Source organism: Gossypium hirsutum, chromosome D12 (assembly GCF_007990345.1).
Source record: "Gossypium hirsutum isolate 1008001.06 chromosome D12, Gossypium_hirsutum_v2.1, whole genome shotgun sequence".
Taxonomy (NCBI): domain Eukaryota; kingdom Viridiplantae; phylum Streptophyta; class Magnoliopsida; order Malvales; family Malvaceae; genus Gossypium; species Gossypium hirsutum.
The window spans coordinates 57107065-57123792 of NC_053448.1; the positions used below are offsets into that span (position 1 = coordinate 57107065).

Here is a 16728-nt window from a genome sequence, read left to right on the forward strand (position 1 = left end):
GGGTTTTAGTTTTTCTGAAACCCTAGTTTGACTTTTGTCATTTGGGTTTAGATTGTTTTGGGTATTGGGCCTATCGGGCTGGCATTGTAATTGGGCTGCTATTTATTATTTTATTGGTTTTATTTTTTTGTACTTGGGCCCGGGCAAAATTTGGGCTTTACACTAACAATGTCCATCTTGACACGAATTCTCAATGAACAAGTTTCTCATCGCGAGCTCTCAACGAACAAGTTCTCCACCTCTTCCATAAAACCTCTTAAGGGTTTAACTTCAACAATGAACACTAACCAAGTCTAAGCAATGCTCAAACTTGGTTATAAGAAGTGTCTTAGTCATCATATATGTAGGATTTTCATGAGTACTAATTTTGCTCACAACAATATCACCACAAGCAATAATATCACGAACAAAATGATACCGAACATCAATGTATTTTGTTCTCTCATGAAACATTTGACTTTTTGTAAGGAAGATGACACTTTGACTGTCACAAAATATTGTACTGATTTGAAGGTATTCATTGAGTTCACTAAAAAGTCTATTCAACTAAATGACTTCTTTACAAGCCTCAGTACTCGCCATATACTCAACTTCAGTGGTAGACAAAGCAACTGTAGTTTGCAAAGTGGCTTTCCAACTGATTGCACAACCTCTAATTATAATGACATAACATGTGAGAGATCTTCTTCTATCAAGGTCTCCAGCAAAATTAGCATCAACATACCTAATGACTCCATCTCTAGTTCTTCCAAACTATAAGCAAACATCAGTAGTACCTCGTAAGTATCTTAAAATCCACTAAACTATTTTCCAATGTTCTTTACCGAGATTAGACATGTATCTGCTAACTGTCTGGACGTGAACAAACCATAGCATACATGAGAGATCCTATTGCACTAGAGTATGGAACATTTGAAATGTACTCAATTTCATCATCTGATTGTGGAGACAATGCCAATGAAAGCCTGAAATGGGCTGCTAAAGGAGTACTAACAGGCTTAGCACTCTGCATATTGAATTTGTAAAGAACTTTCTCAATGTACCCCTTCAGACTTAGGTACAATTTACATGCTTTTCTATCTCTGAGAATCTCTATACCAAGTATCTTCTTTGTTGGTCCCAAATCTTTCATCTCAAATTCTTTTCTTAGTTGGGTTTTGATCTTTTTTATCTCTCCTTTATCTTTCGCTGCTATCAACATGTCATCAACATAAAGGAGTAGATACACAAAAGAATCATCATTGTTTTCTTAAAGTAAACACAACTGTCAAAGCTACTTCTTTTGAATCATGAGAAGTCATAAAAGAATCAAACCTCTTGTACCACTGTCTTGGTGACTGTTTCAAATCGTAAAGGGATTTTTTCAGCAAGCAAATATAATCATCTTTTTCTGAGACTGTAAAACCCTCTGGTTGTTGCATGTAAATATCCTCCTCAAGTTCTCCATACAAAAATATAGTTTTTACATCTAACTGCTCAAGCTCCAAATTATGCATGGCCACAATACCAAGGAAAGCTCGAATCCAACTATGCTTCACAACTGGGGAGAACACATCTGTGAAGTTCACTGCTGGAATTTGACTGTAACCCTTTGCAACAAGCATTGCTTTATATCTGGGTTCTTCAACTCCTAGAGTCCCTTCTTTTTTTTTTAAACACATATTTACAACGAACAATCTTTTTTACCTTTAGAAAGTTTTACAAGATCTCATGTTCTATTTTTGTGGAGTGATTCCATCTCCTTTTGCATAGCAAACATCCACTTTTCTGAGTCTTCACAGCTAACCGTCTCAGAATAATTAGATGGCTTTTAGTTTGTATCAATATCTTCAGCTACATTTGTAACAACCCGATTTTTGACCCTAATTGGAACAGTGGTTTCGGGACCACAAATTTGAGTCCAAAAAAATAAAAAAAAATAAATCTTAATATTATTTTCTGTGTTTATTATGCATGAATTAACATGAGTGAAAGTTTCGTGAATTAATTTTATTGTTTGTGTGCTTAATTTGAGAAAATGGCTTAATCGCGTAAAATGTGAAATTGACTACTTAATGTGTAAAGTGCTAACTTGCTAATGTCTTTATAATGTGAAGTCCTTAATAGGAAATTAGGTCATTAATTAAGATAGTGGATGGCATTATTTTTATAATATATAGTTTTTATATTATTTATAAAGGTTATAATAATACATTATATTATAAAGTTATTATTATAAAATACAAACAAATTTAAAAGCCATATCCTCATCTTATTTTGACCAAAACTAAAGAAAAAAAAGAGAAAGAAACCTAAGCTAGGTTCGGCCATTTTTGAAGCTTGATTCAAAGTTAGTTTTTATTCGATTTTTGATAATTTTTACGTTTTTGATATCATTGTTTTGTGTTCTTTAAAGCCCATGCTTCAATTTTGTGAATTGGTGATGATTTTGAAATTTGCCATTGATGTTAGCTTGATGTTTTTGTAGTTTGATGATGAAATATAAACTTTTTTTGATAGATTATTATGTTTAATTAAGTGATTTTTGATAAAAATGTGTATTAAGGATTAAATTGAGAAAAGTGTAAAATTCAAGGTTAAATGTGTGAATAAACTAAAAATATGGGCTGCTAGTAGTATGGGTAGAATTTGGCCTAACAAGGATATAGTGAAATTTTGTGTATTTTATGTTATTTTGAAATAAGGACTAAATTGAGAAAAATGCAAAATGTTATGGGCTAAAATGCAAATTGCCATTTATATGTTCTTGAATGAAAATTTAATGAAATGTTGAATAATTAAGTTAATTTTGATATTAATTAGATTGGAAAAAAATGGAAATCGGATTTGGATCGGGAAAAATCGGAAGTTATCGATTAGTCGTTCCGGTCCGTTCGCGTCCGTACGAGGTAAGTTCATAAGTAAATAAATGTTGTTAAATTTGAATGTATATATGTTATATGTGCTGAATTGATCTTTAATAAATATATGTGTATATGCCAAATTGAATTTAGAGTTGGAGAACTAGTTACGAGTTTGAATCGATAGAATTACGACGTTCGAAAAGCCCCGTACGAACCATAGGAATAGTTAGGATACATATGTCATGACATAGGATTCCGATATGTGTTATCGTATAAGACCACGTCTGGGACGTTGGCTTCGATTTGAGATTTATGTATAAGACCATGTCTGTGACATCGGCATTATATTTGATTTCGTGTAAGACCCTGTCTGGGACAGTGGCATTGATGTTGATTACATGTAAGACCACGTCTGGGACGTTGGCATTGTACGAGTTTTTTTTAGCTATCCAAGTATCCTATTTGATTCCGAACGGTTCAACAGGCATTCCGAGAAATAAATGAGTGTATGAATGTGCATCCGAATCAGGTATGTTTGTGATGAATATGAATTTGAGCAATGAAAGTGAGTATGATTATGATTATTCGTTATATAATTTATGTGAAAATGAGATGTGAATATTAGCAAGTGAACTATGAACAAATTAATTATATAAGAAATGTAGAATTGTAATTGTGTTTTTTCCATATATGATTTAGGTAAAAATGATTTGTATATGAAATTTTGATATGAAATGTGAGTATGATTAAAATGATGATATATATGAAATATATGATAATGAATGATGTGTTATATATGCTCGTTAATATGAAATAATGGTTCTATGTTTCAGACATGAGAATTATGAAGCACGGAACATGGTTTTGATGTGTGAATTGTTATGGTTATTCGGGCTTGGAAGTGTATAAATAGGAATTGATATATTTTTATGAATAAACTGTAATAAATGACCTTGATTCGGTTGGTATGTAATGAAATTGTGGAAGCCTTAATCCTATGAATGAGCTAATGGTAGATATATAAATTTGAAAACACGGTTTATATGTCTATCCATAATTAAGTCTAGTGAAGTTACCTAATGTGGTTGTAAGAAATTACGATTATGATGAATGTATATGTGGTTGAGATTTGTTAAATTCAGCTTAGGTAAATTGAATTATAAACATTAATAGAATGATTTATTTGCTTATGGCTTACTAAGATTTCAAAGCTTACTCTGTGTGTTTTTCCTATGTTATAGAGTTTCGGAGACTTGCTCGGGTTGGAAGTCTTGGGAGATCTCATCACACTATCCAGTATTCATTTCGGTAAATAAACGCTTTGAGATTTGGTTATGTGGCATGTATAGGCTAGTTTTGATATATTTGATTTTTTGAAATTTGTATATGTATATAGCCATGCGAAAATGGCTTGTTCATGATGCAAATGTTGGTAATTATATTTGGTCATGTTATAAGCTTAATTAAGAGGTATGATTTATGGTAAATATGTTGTGATGTTGGTTATATGATTTGGCAATGAGAAGTGGTAAGTAGGGTATATATTCGGCTTATTAATTAACTCACTTTGGTAGCATGAAAAGTGGTATAATATGGTTTGGTAAAAAGGGGTCATTTGAATATCTATAAATGACATATTGTTTTGATGTTAAGATATGAGATAATATGTTTATCTTATAGACTGGGTGATGGAGATGTTATGATTTATTGAGTTAAATTTGATAATCGAAAGGTTGTTTTTTTCAAATTGTTGGACATTTGAGATATGAATACATATGCCTATTTAATGTTTGCTTGTAGTTCGTTTTAAAAAGGTCAAATCGTTGATTCAATGATGGTTATAAAATGTGTTATATATATATAGGTAGTTATATGTTCGGCTATGGTATTTGACTATTTAGGCTCGATTTTTGAATGACAAAGAATGTATATGATCTAATTGATATGGAGGTTAATTGAATGATTGATTATTGAAAATATTAATTGGTTGTGCATATGAATTATAGGCATGATATTTCGCATGCGAATTAGGTATGAGGTTCATGTGTGTGGTTGAATATAACATGTTAGATATGTTATTTAGCTTGCAAATTAGATATTTTATGATTTGGTAATTGAATTTAGAAATGACTTTTGGTTTTAGGGTGTTATGCACATGGTTGGATGATGTTAAAAAAAATTAGTTGGTCATGTATAAAGTTACCTAACGTTTTATGTGCAAATGATTATTAAATTGCGAGATATGGCTAAATTAGTTTAACAGGTGTATGTATAATGTGTATTAAATATTACGTTTGTTATTTAGTTAATGATATGGCTTGGATTTTTGTAATTTTGAAACATGTACAATTTGGTTTTGATATTTGATGGCTTGACTTGAAAGTTTTGAATTAGCAAACGTAATTGAAATGGTTAGATATTGAAATATAGTTCGTATAAGAGAATGTTCGATAAAGCATGATCTGTGTGGTTAGATATGTGATTCGAATAAATGATTTTGACTTGTATGAATAAGAGGTTGGTTTATTAATTTATTTCGAAAAATTTTATAAGGGAGAATACATTACTGGGCCTATGAATTGTAAAGAATGTCTGTTCTGAACTGTGTTTTGTTTGGTAATACCTCGTAACCCTAGTCCGGCGACAGATACGGGTTAAGGGGTGTTACAACATTTAAAGTATAAGCAACTAGATCAGCCTTGGCATACTTCTTTGGAGGTTTAATTTATCTTATAGTTTTGTTTTTGGCAATAGAGTATTGTGGTAAAAAAACAACTCTATTCTGAATTTTTGTATTGGCTTGAGAAGTCGACTCTTTTGTAGATTCTGGATTAATCTGATGCTCCATCTGCTTTTGATTTTCTTTATTGGAAGAGTCTTTAAGAGATAAGTTTAGGTAGCATAGCAGTTTCATAAAAAACAACATCTCTGCTAATCACAACTTTTCTATTTTTAGGACACCATAACTTATACCCTTTTACACCAACTTTATAACCAAGAAAAACACATTTAATGGATCTCGGTTCCAATTTTCTATTATCAACATGAGCATATGCAAGACACCCAAAGATCTTTAAATCAAAATAGTCAGCAGGATTACCAGAACATACCTCTTGTGGAGTCTTTTTCTCAATGAAAATGGATGGAGATCGATTGATCAAAAACATGCAGTAAAGGCTACTTCGGCCCAAAACAACTTTGGTAAGTTGGCATTTGACAACATACATCGAATCTTCTCTATAATCGTTCTGTTAATTCATTCTGCAACATCGTTTTGCTGTGGAGTATGATGAACTGTCAAGTGTCTCACGATCCCTTCTGACTTGTACAGTTTATTAAACTCATCAGGACAGAACTCTAAGTCATTGTCTATGCGGAGGTATTTTATTTGTTTTCCCTTCTGTTTTTCAATCATAGTTTTCCAAGACTTAAATGCAGAAAACACATCGATTTTCTGCTTCAGGAAGTACGTCCAAACTTTTTTGGAAAAATTATCAATAAAAGTTAGCATATAATTAGCTCCACCTCTCGAAGACATTCTGGATGGCCCCCATAGATCAGAATAAATATACTCCAATGTTTCTTCGTGTTATGGATTCCTCTAGTGAATCGAACTCTTTTTTGCTTCCCAAAAATGCAGTACTCATAGAACTTTAGTTTGCAAATTCCTTGCCCATCAAGAAGTCTTCTTTTACTCAATTCTGACATGCCATTCTCACTCATATGCTCTAGGCGCATATGCCAAAGTTTAGTAATATCATCATCTGACAAGGAAGAGGAAGTGACAGCTGTATCACCAATAATAGTAGGACACTGGAAAACATATAACTTGGCAATCTTTCTCTGCCCTTTTATCGCGACGAAGGAACCTTTGGAAAATCTTCAAAACCTCACTTTCAGCTGTGTATCTGTACCCTTTTGAATGAAAAGTACTCAACAAAATTAAATTTCTCTTCAATTCTAGAACATGTCGCACGTCACTAAGTGTTTTGACAACTCCGTCAAACATTTTAACTTTAATCGTTTCAACACTTACAATTTTACACGAAACATTATTTCCTATCAAAACAACACTTTCAGACACTGTTTCGTAAGTTGTAAACCAATCCCGATTAGGACTCATGTGGAAGGTGTAGCCTGAATTAAGGATCCACTCCTCGCTCATTTTATAATTATTGACAGAAGCGACTAGAAGTTCACCATCGATGTAGTTTTTTACAACATCAGCTTCACCGAAATTTTCTGGTTGTTTTCTCTTTTGATTCGTAGCTTCCTTTTTGATCTTGTTCTGCAGCTTATAGCACTCAGATTTAATATGTCATTTCTTCTTGCAGAAGTTACAAATTTTACCTTTGTTTGAAGACTTCGATCTACCCTTAGATTTACCGCAAGGATTCTGTTCTTGTGTCCTTCCACGATCATCATCAGCATTCCGTTCTTGTCTCCCACGAACAATGAGACTCTCTCCCTTAAAGTCGGGTTTAACCACAAAATGCTTCATCTTATCATACGAGGTTAAAGAATCATAAACCTCATCAATTGTAAGAGACTCGTGGCTATATAAAATCGTGTCTCTAAAGGTTGAATAAAACGGGGGAAACCACCAAAGTAGAACCAACCCTAGATCTTCCTTATCATACGGAACCTCCATGGCTTCCAAGTTTGAAATAATTTCTTTAAACACTGTTAAGTATTCGTGCACAAACGCAACTTCCTCTAAACAATGAGCATAAAGACGCTGCTTCATATGCAACTTGCTGGTTAGAGTTTTCGACATACATATTTGTTCCAGCCTCTTCCATAATGCAGCGACAATCTTCTCTTTCATCACATCCTGTAAAATTTCATTAGACAAATGTAGATGTAATTGTGTTAACGTCTTTCGATCCTTACACTTCTTCTCTTCATCTGTTAATGTCGAAGGCATCTTATCTATCCTTAGTAGAAAATCCTCCAGATCCATCTGCGCAAGAACTACTTGCATATTAATTTGTCACAATGCAAATCTGGTGTTGCAATCCAACAGTGAAATTTCATACTTCAAAGACGCTATTACCGTGATCGAGATGAACAATCTGAAAGCTCTGATACCAATTTGTAAAAATAAAATGTCGATAATGATAATATATTATAAAAAAAAGAAATAAAAATAAAGAACACACAGATTTTTACGTGAAAACTCTTTCGAGAAAAATATCACGGGCAGAGGAGAAGAAAATTCACTATGTAACACCCCTTACCCGTATTCAATACCGAAATAGGGTACGAGGCATTACCAAAACACATGCACTTGTAAACGTATTTAACCGAGTTATAAAATTTCATCTAAATTAAAACTTTCAAAATAATTAACATGCTCCTATAACTTTTCACAATATATCCTCAAAATGTTATAATCATAATAATTAGGGCTTACGAGACCCGATACATACTCATGCAATTCAATGCTTCATTTCCATTTCCTTTAATTCGCAATTTCTCATGCTCACGATTTAGATCATATCACTAGCAATTTCCATTTAATTCACGTACAATTCAATGACATCAAGTTCAACACTAATACGTATTTACCATTTAACTCAATGTTTATTGATTATACCATTCAATAACACATTTATGAAATTCTCAATTTTGCAATGAAAATATCACTTTAGCTTGAATAACAACATCGTCCTGATATAAATACACTACCACTTATCCATTTACTTTAATTCTTTTGGGTCCATTTGTCACTTACCATCCTTAATCAAATTAGGGAACGGTTACGGAAAATTGAGTACTTCACTTTCACTTTGCCATAGTATAACTATGGTCTTACGTATGATCACTTATCACTTGTCCCTGATCAGATAAGTGTAGCTAGGCTACCACTTATCACTTTCTCACTTGATCAGATAAGTGTAGCTAAGGCTAACACTTATCACTTTGTTACTTGATCAGATAAGTATAGCACTTATCACTTTTTCACTTGATCAGATAAGTATAGCACTTATCACTTTTTCACTTGATCAGATAAGTGTAGCTAAAGCTACCACTTATCACTTTGTCTCTTGATCAGATAAGTGTAGCACTTATCACTTTTTCACTTGATCAGATAAGTGTAGCTAAAGCTACCACTTATCACTTTATCTCTTGATCAGAAGTACTCAAATCCGGCGTTCCGCTTAATTTGATCATTTATTTGATTTTTTTTCACATTTTTATTTTATTCTCATTTCAAAAATGAATACATTTCATCATACATTGTATAATTCATGAAATTAACATTTAATCATTAAATTTCAGCCATATGAACTTATTATTTCATTATCTTTCCACACTTGTTTCTATGCACATCACACAAGATATAAGCATATCATTCAACCATAGTTGCAAGCTAGTGTATTTAAACATGACTCTTTTTGGAACTAATCACACGATAAACCATTTCAATGCATAACTTATAAATTTAACGTGGCATAATCTAGCCACTACTTGGCCAAAGTCTAAGCATATACACCAAATATGTTAGCCAAATACACATATAGCATAAGCATTATAAGCATGGATGAGCACAACATTTATTCATGTATCAGGCTTACCAAAATGTGTTAATTCATAAACCATTCATGACATTATTTCACGCCAAATCATATACCGAATATACCATACACACATACTATGAAACTTTTATTTTCACACATGAGCTTAAACCATGACCAATAATGCACAAATATAAGCATCATTTCTATTTCATCGTTTATCAATTAAAATCAAGCATATGACCAATTATACACAAATCATTCATATATTTCCCAATTTTCCTCCTCCTCCTCTCTATTCCACATCCTTAATGTGTATAACACACTTAAACAACATTAGCTATAATTTCATTATTCACTCACATGTATATTCAAAACTATTTATCCGAGTCAGAGTCACTAAATTATTTTTATCTGGAGCTACAGAGCTCCAAATTAAGATACGTTAATTTTCCCTGAAACTAGACTCACATATCTTCATACCATAAAATTTTAAGAATTTTTGGTTCAGCCAAATAGTACAGTTTATTCTTTAAATTTCCCCTGTTTCGCTGTCTGACAGTTCCGACCACTTTTCACTAAAAATTAATTATCTCATTGTACAGAATTAGGATAATGTTTTAATTTATTTCTTCTAAAAATAGACTCGTTAAAGATTCTAACCATATAAATTATAACTCATAATCATTTTTGTACAATTTCTAATGATTTTCCAAAGTCAGAACAGGGGAACCCGAATTCATTCTGACCTTGTCTCACAAAATCTATTATATCTCATGATTTACAATTCCATTGCTCACACCATTTCTTTTATAAGAAACTAGACTCAATAAGCTTTAGTTTCATATTTTATTCATCCTCTAATTCAATCTCTACAATTTTTTGGTGATTTTTCAAAGTTACACTACTGCTGCTGTCCAAAACTGCTTTAGTGCCAAAATGTTGATTTCCATTTTGCCCCAAATTTCACAGTTTATACAATTCGGTCCTTTCTTAATTAACCCCTCAATTAAACTAATTTTCTCAATTAATACTTTACCTAGACATTATAAGTTGTTACACAACTATTGAAATTTAGAATTTCCACATATAACTCTATCTTCAAACTCTTTTACTATTAGGTCCCAAACATTCACTTTCTATTCAATTCTTTCAATAAAATCAGCATATGAACAATTTAAAGCTCTAATTTCATGATAAATCATCATATAATTCCAACACATATTCATATCAACTTTCAACTTCTTTCATAAAATCAAAAACTAATGAATTTAACAAGTGGGCCTAGTTGTAAAAGTCATAAAAATACAAAAATTTCAAGAAATAGTCAAGAATTGAACTTACTTATAATAAAAATATGAAGAACCAGCTTGAAGAAGCCCTTCCATGGTGTTTTAGCTGATGAGAATTCAGAAAAATGAAGAGAAATCTAGATAATTCCGCTTTGGTCCTAACTTTATTAAGCAAATTTTGCAATATTCCAATTTTGCCCTTAATTCTTCTTACTTTCTTGCTGATTTCATGCCTTTTCCGTCCAACCCAAATATACCTTGGGTCTATTTACCTTTTAAGCCCTCTTCCTTTTATCATTTAAGCTATTTAATCATTTCCCAAAATTTTGCATTTGTTACAATTTAGTCCTTTTTGTTCAATTAATTATCAGAACTTTAAAATTTCTTAACGAAACTTTAATACTAACTCTTTAACACTCCATAAATATTTATAAAAATATTTATGGCTCGGTTTAAAATCCCCGAGGTCTTGATACCTCATTTCGATTTTAATTATTTTAATATTTATTTCTAGTACACTATTCACTATTTCAAAAATTTTCCTAACTTCACATTTAACTTATACTTACTAAATTAATAATTTTCTACCCATTTGTCGAATTTAGTGATCTCAAATCACCGTTCCGACACCTCTGAAAATTCAGGCCATTACATTTTTTTTCTCGTCGGATTTGTGGTCCTGAAACCACTATTCCGACTAGGCCTAAAATCGGGCTATTACACACTATGTCAAATTTGAATGATTACAAGAGGAGTAGACTATGTCTATTTATAGGCTTGTAAAACCATATTCTAATAGGAGTGTAGTAAGATTGAAACACCTTATTCTAATCAATATTAAATAGATGGAGATTAATAAGGTTTAAAAAACCTTATTCTAGAATAAAATAAAAGAAGTGTAGTTCTATATGGATTTATTTTTATTTTATTTTACCACTGTATTTTATTTAAATAGGGATTCAAGTCACTTAATTCTAACAATGTCACTGCTGGTTCCAACCGTTTTTTGATGAACAACCTTGTGAAGGATATCCTCCTAATTCCTAAATAACCTATAAAATTCAAATAGATTCTTGCAACATCCAAACATAAATATATTATTAGCTTAGCCAAATGTATACATTTTAAAGTAAATATCGTGTTTTTATTTTAATCATCAAATTATAAAAATTTTTAATTTTATCACTAATATTTTCTATTAGTTCTGTTTTAATAACTCGATATTAAATTATTAATGAAAATGATAATGTAATTTACAAGCTCATTCTCATGGAATCCTTTGCCCAAGCCAGAAACATAGAAGACCGTAAGAACTCAAGTTATGCTTTTGACATAATTTCCCACAGCTAGAAGCACTTCCATACTGACCCAGGCCAACATTAGTTTTTATGTAGTAGTCGCGAAATAATCAGCAAATAGAAAAGGTGGTAGATGCATGCAATGCATTTGAGTGGGAAAAGACATGCATACATGCATACATACATACATACATGGGCTTTTCTGTCAATTATAGTGGGTGATAAAATTAATAGTACATCTCGTTTGTTCTTTCGTGGTTTTTACCCGGAGAATGGAGATACTTGTTGGGATGTGGATTAGGGTGTTCATTCGGTTAACCGACCGGTTAATCGATCCGAAATTGCTATAACCGAATTAATCGACCTTCCAAAATTTTTAACCGTTAATCGAACCGAATTTTAAAAAAAAAATTAACCGAACTGATTTTTTTCGGTTAATAAGGTCGGTTAACCGAATTAACCGAAAATTATGTGTTTTTTATTTTTGGTTAAAAATTACCCGAATTACCCGATTAACCGAATTAACCGAATTAACCGAATTACCCAAAAATTACCCAAAAAGTTCGGTGTTGAGCTTGAGAAAAAATTGGGCCGGGTTTAATTTGACCTATTTTAGGCCCTACCCTGCAAAATTCGGTTTACCCGATTTTTTTCGATCAACTGACCGGTTTCGAACCGATTTAACCGTTAACCGAAAAAATCAAAAAAAATTAACCGACTCCCGACCGAATTTTTTCGGTTAACCGACCGATTAACCGAACTCAGTTGGTTAACCGAAAAAAAACCGGGTTAACCGAATTATGCACAGCCCTAATGTGGATGATGATGGGTACATATGAATAGTAGGATGGCATAACTTGAATCATTTGATGGATTTTGAATTGATCGAATGGAGTGAATTTTTTTTGTTTGAAAAGTGAATATGAGATGGAGTAAGTGAATTTTTTTTTTTGGATAGTAGGTATGAAACAGTTATGTTGATTGGTTGTCTCGTCCTGACTCACTCTACTATATATATTTTATGTTTAAATATCCTTTTGGAGAAATATGTTTAAATATTTAGTTAATTTTAAAAAGATTGAAAAAAATAAAATATAAGTAGCAAAAATTAAATTAAAACGAAGCAAGGCGAGACGGGAATGGATGCATCCAACATTCATGGAGGTGATAGTAATTTTCAAGATTATATATCTATAGTGGAGTGGAGCAAGTAGTGGAATAGAACATGGCAATTGTGGAGTAGTAGTAAAATTAGCAATATCGATCTCGCCCCGCTCAATTTCCATCTCTCAAACCACAAAATCCTAGCACCTACAAACCACCTGAGAATGAGGTGTGGCTTGAACAGGTCCTGGATCCATCTAGGCTACCACTGTTACCACAATCTACATTTGAACAACAAAGGCAGTGGACCAAGTTTTATCTTTCAAGGACATGATGAAATTGGCAAGTCTTGTATCTAGAATTAAGCAAGGCGATTCTAGTGGCTATGGGGAGCCCCTTTCTGTTATGAAAAAGTTAAAGCCAATCGAATGGCACCAACATGAACATGAGTGTAGTAGCCAGCCGTACGGTGGAATCTGGGTCGGGATGTTGAGATTGATCTAACGTCTCCTGTTCACCGGACAACTCCCTGTGACTCGGATAGATTCTTTAGGTTTGTTTTTTGGAGGACTAAGAAGTGTTTATTCACATATTTGGAGGCTGTTGATTTATTCAGGGGAGGTATGGAGAAGAAAGTTTTTAAACTATTAGGACAAGAGGTTTCTGTGTTTTGCAATGCCAAAAGTTTTCATAATCTCTCCTCAAAATAGCTTAATCCCAGCTACACGCCCTTAGTTTTTAATAGACACTTTGACGCATACATTAACACAAACAAAAATAAAACTCTTTAAGGACTATCGCGTCGACGCAAAACAAAGATCCTTTATGGCCTCAGGTAACTTGTTTTATTTGTCATATAATTTGGTTTTTAAAAAATAGGAACAGCAATTTACCACCCAAGGATCCGTGGCGCAATGGTAGTGCGTCTGACTCCAGATCAGAAGGTTGTGTGTTCGATTCACGTCGGGTTCATACCCCGGTCCTATTGGGAATTCCTTTTTCTTTGATCTAACATGGCTTAGCATTTACCTAAGTCCCAGACTCAGATTTGGGCAATGTCCCTGCACTAATCAAACACAGCAACAGAACAGGTGAGTGATTATATATGTAAATGATGGCACACAAAATACCATACCAAGTACCAACCCATAGCCATAGGGTCTTGGACAACACAAACAATCCAGTAACAAATGCTAGTACCACAAAACGAAGACGTTTCACTTTATCTGCTTCAACATAACAGAAACTCATTTGAATGATGTTTTTAAAGCCCAAATTAAGTGCAACTTTTTAATCCACTAAAGAAGCCCAAAAGATTCAGACCACTTCCGACATCCGACCAAGCAAGTGGCCAACACCTTTCGTTTTCATGGCAGCAGCGCAACCACCATCAGTCCAACGCGAACCCCTCCCCCACTTTGACAGAGAAAGTGGGCTCACTCTCAGCCTCAGCACCTCGATTAGTTGACATTAACTACTTCATATGCGTGTTTAGTGCCGGACTCTTGCATTTCCCACACTTACAAAAAAAAAAAAAGACCTTACGTGTTTCGCTGTCGCGTGACACACTCCACCCCACACCATCCCCCTCCCGCACGATAGCCGCCTCTCACTCATCAGGCAACCCCATTTGCCCAACCAACCGCCTCTTTAATCGCTTTCATATTACCCCCCCTTTTTTGCTTCTGTTTAATCCATCCTGAAACAAATGCTCCCTTCTTTTTTCCTTATCCTACACCCACCACCACCGCCTTCTTTCTCCTTATGTCGACTACAACTTCTCCTCCTCTTCCCCAACCCTCCTCCGCCACTGCTGCACGGCGGGTTCCTCCCCCGTGCTGGACTAAAGACGAAACCCTGGCGTTGATCGACGCTTACAAGGAGAAATGGTTCGCTCTTCGACGTGGGAATCTGAAAGCATCGGATTGGGACGCCGTGTCGGACGTCGTATCCTCCGCTTCTGATCCTGGAACCGTGAAATCATCCGTTCAGTGCCGGCATAAGATCGAGAAGCTGAGGAAGCGTTACCGTGCCGAGAAGCAACGGAGCCTTAAAAATTCGGGCAAGTTCTCTTCTTCTTGGGACTTGTATCCTCTGCTTGATTCTATGAATTTTGCATCCACCTCCGTTGCTGGATCTGATGATCAAGATCATTCTATTGATCATAAAGTCACTGTATTCGGCGACTTTTGCTTGAAATCGAACAAGCGTGAAAATATTGATGGGAATTCTGGGTCTAATCTAGGTTTTGATCATGAATTTAGAGGTGGGCATAATTCAAGTTTTAATTTTGATCACAAATGGCTGGAAAATGGGGGTTTTGTGGCCAAAGGAATTAAAAAATTCAAGAGTGACGGTAGAATTGGCGATGGGTATGGTTCTATGGTTGATTTTGATCATAGTTTTGGTCAGGATGTTGATAGTCTTGGAGAGTTTCCTCTTAAGACCTTAGGCGATAGGAGTTTTTTGAACGTCGGATTCAAATCAAAGAATTATGGTTGCCTTAATCTAAATTATGATTATGATAATGATTCAAAAGAGTATAGCATTGATGAAGAAATGGGGTTTCGAGCTAGAGATTTAGGTGCATGGGATTCAGTGCCCCAAGGTATTCATCAAAAGAAACGTGGTAGAGTTGATATGAACTTTGAACCAGGTGGTGACTGTAGGGGTTCAAATGGAGATGCTTCTTGTTCAAGGCCAGGGCCTGAGAGAAAGAATGCTGGTGCTGGAGTCAAGAGGGGTGTGGATCCAGTTGATGAGATGGTTTCCTCAATTAAGTTGCTGGCTGAAGGGTTTGTGAGGATGGAGAAGATGAAGATGGAAATGGTGAAGGAGATTGAGAAGATGAGAATGGAGATGGAGATGAAGCATAACGAGATGATACTTGAATCACAACAAAAGATCGTGGATGCGTTTTCCAGTGCGTTGTCGGAAAAGAAGAAAAAGAAAAAGAAACCATCCTTAATGTTCTCAAACATGAACGGAAATGGGGTTGAAGAATGGCAAGAAGATGCTTTCATTAAGAAAGAAAGGTAGATATTGTTTCACCTATTAATTTAGTTTACTTGCATTTTAAATTGGCCAAATGTTCTTAGAAACAATGCAAACTTAGATTGATTCTCTTCCTTCTAATTCAAAATTAAAGTGCAACTTAGATTGATTGCCTCTCATTATTTGCCAGTATATATATATTCTTGATCTATGCTCTGTGAATGTGGCTTTCAATCCTTTATGACATCAAAGAACATGGTTGAATTTTAGAATTTACCAAATGCAGTTCATTTTTCTTAGTTCTAGTCATGATTGAATTTCTGTACATCATAAATCTGTATTTGTGCCTGCCCTGTATTTCGTTTCATCTAAAAAGGGCAGCACTCAAAAAGGTTTCTTTCGTGATGATTCTAACATTCATGACATTGCATCTTTTATCCTTTTAAAGCTTTTGGCTACATTCAGTGGGATAATGACACCTTTATTATAAAAAGGAAAGTTTTGTAGATAGCTGACAGTGTACTCATTTTGGATGAGCTTGTCATTTAATGACAAAAGAATAAATAAATAAATTTGGCCGCTAGGCTTATACTTTTCCAAAGAGGTTCAAATATTGCATTCTTTATTACTCTATTGTGTATGTCCTAACTCCTAAGCCTAATCTCAATCAACCTTG

The 16728-nt window shown here is 33.9% G+C and overlaps 1 protein-coding gene and 1 non-coding gene across 2 annotated transcripts; both read left to right on the forward strand.

Moving 5' to 3' along the window:
- The first annotated feature begins 13958 nt into the window (after positions 1–13958).
- Positions 13959–14030, forward strand: TRNAW-CCA (transfer RNA tryptophan (anticodon CCA)). Its single transcript has one exon. It is a non-coding gene; the product is annotated as a tRNA-Trp (tRNA).
- Positions 14031–14428: 398 nt separating this feature from the next.
- LOC107946701 (protein FIP2) lies at positions 14429–16215 on the forward strand. The gene has a single exon (XM_016881136.2). The coding sequence runs from the start codon at positions 14823–14825 to the stop codon at positions 16095–16097; it is 1275 nt and encodes a 424-aa protein (XP_016736625.1). The 5' UTR covers positions 14429–14822; the 3' UTR covers positions 16098–16215.
- The last annotated feature ends 513 nt before the right edge of the window (positions 16216–16728 follow it).

What these genes read in the sequence shown, in the direction of transcription:
- LOC107946701 (XM_016881136.2), top strand. Translation starts at nt 14,823, where the DNA reads ATGTCGACTACAACTTCTCCTCCTCTTCCCCAACCCTCCTCCGCCACT.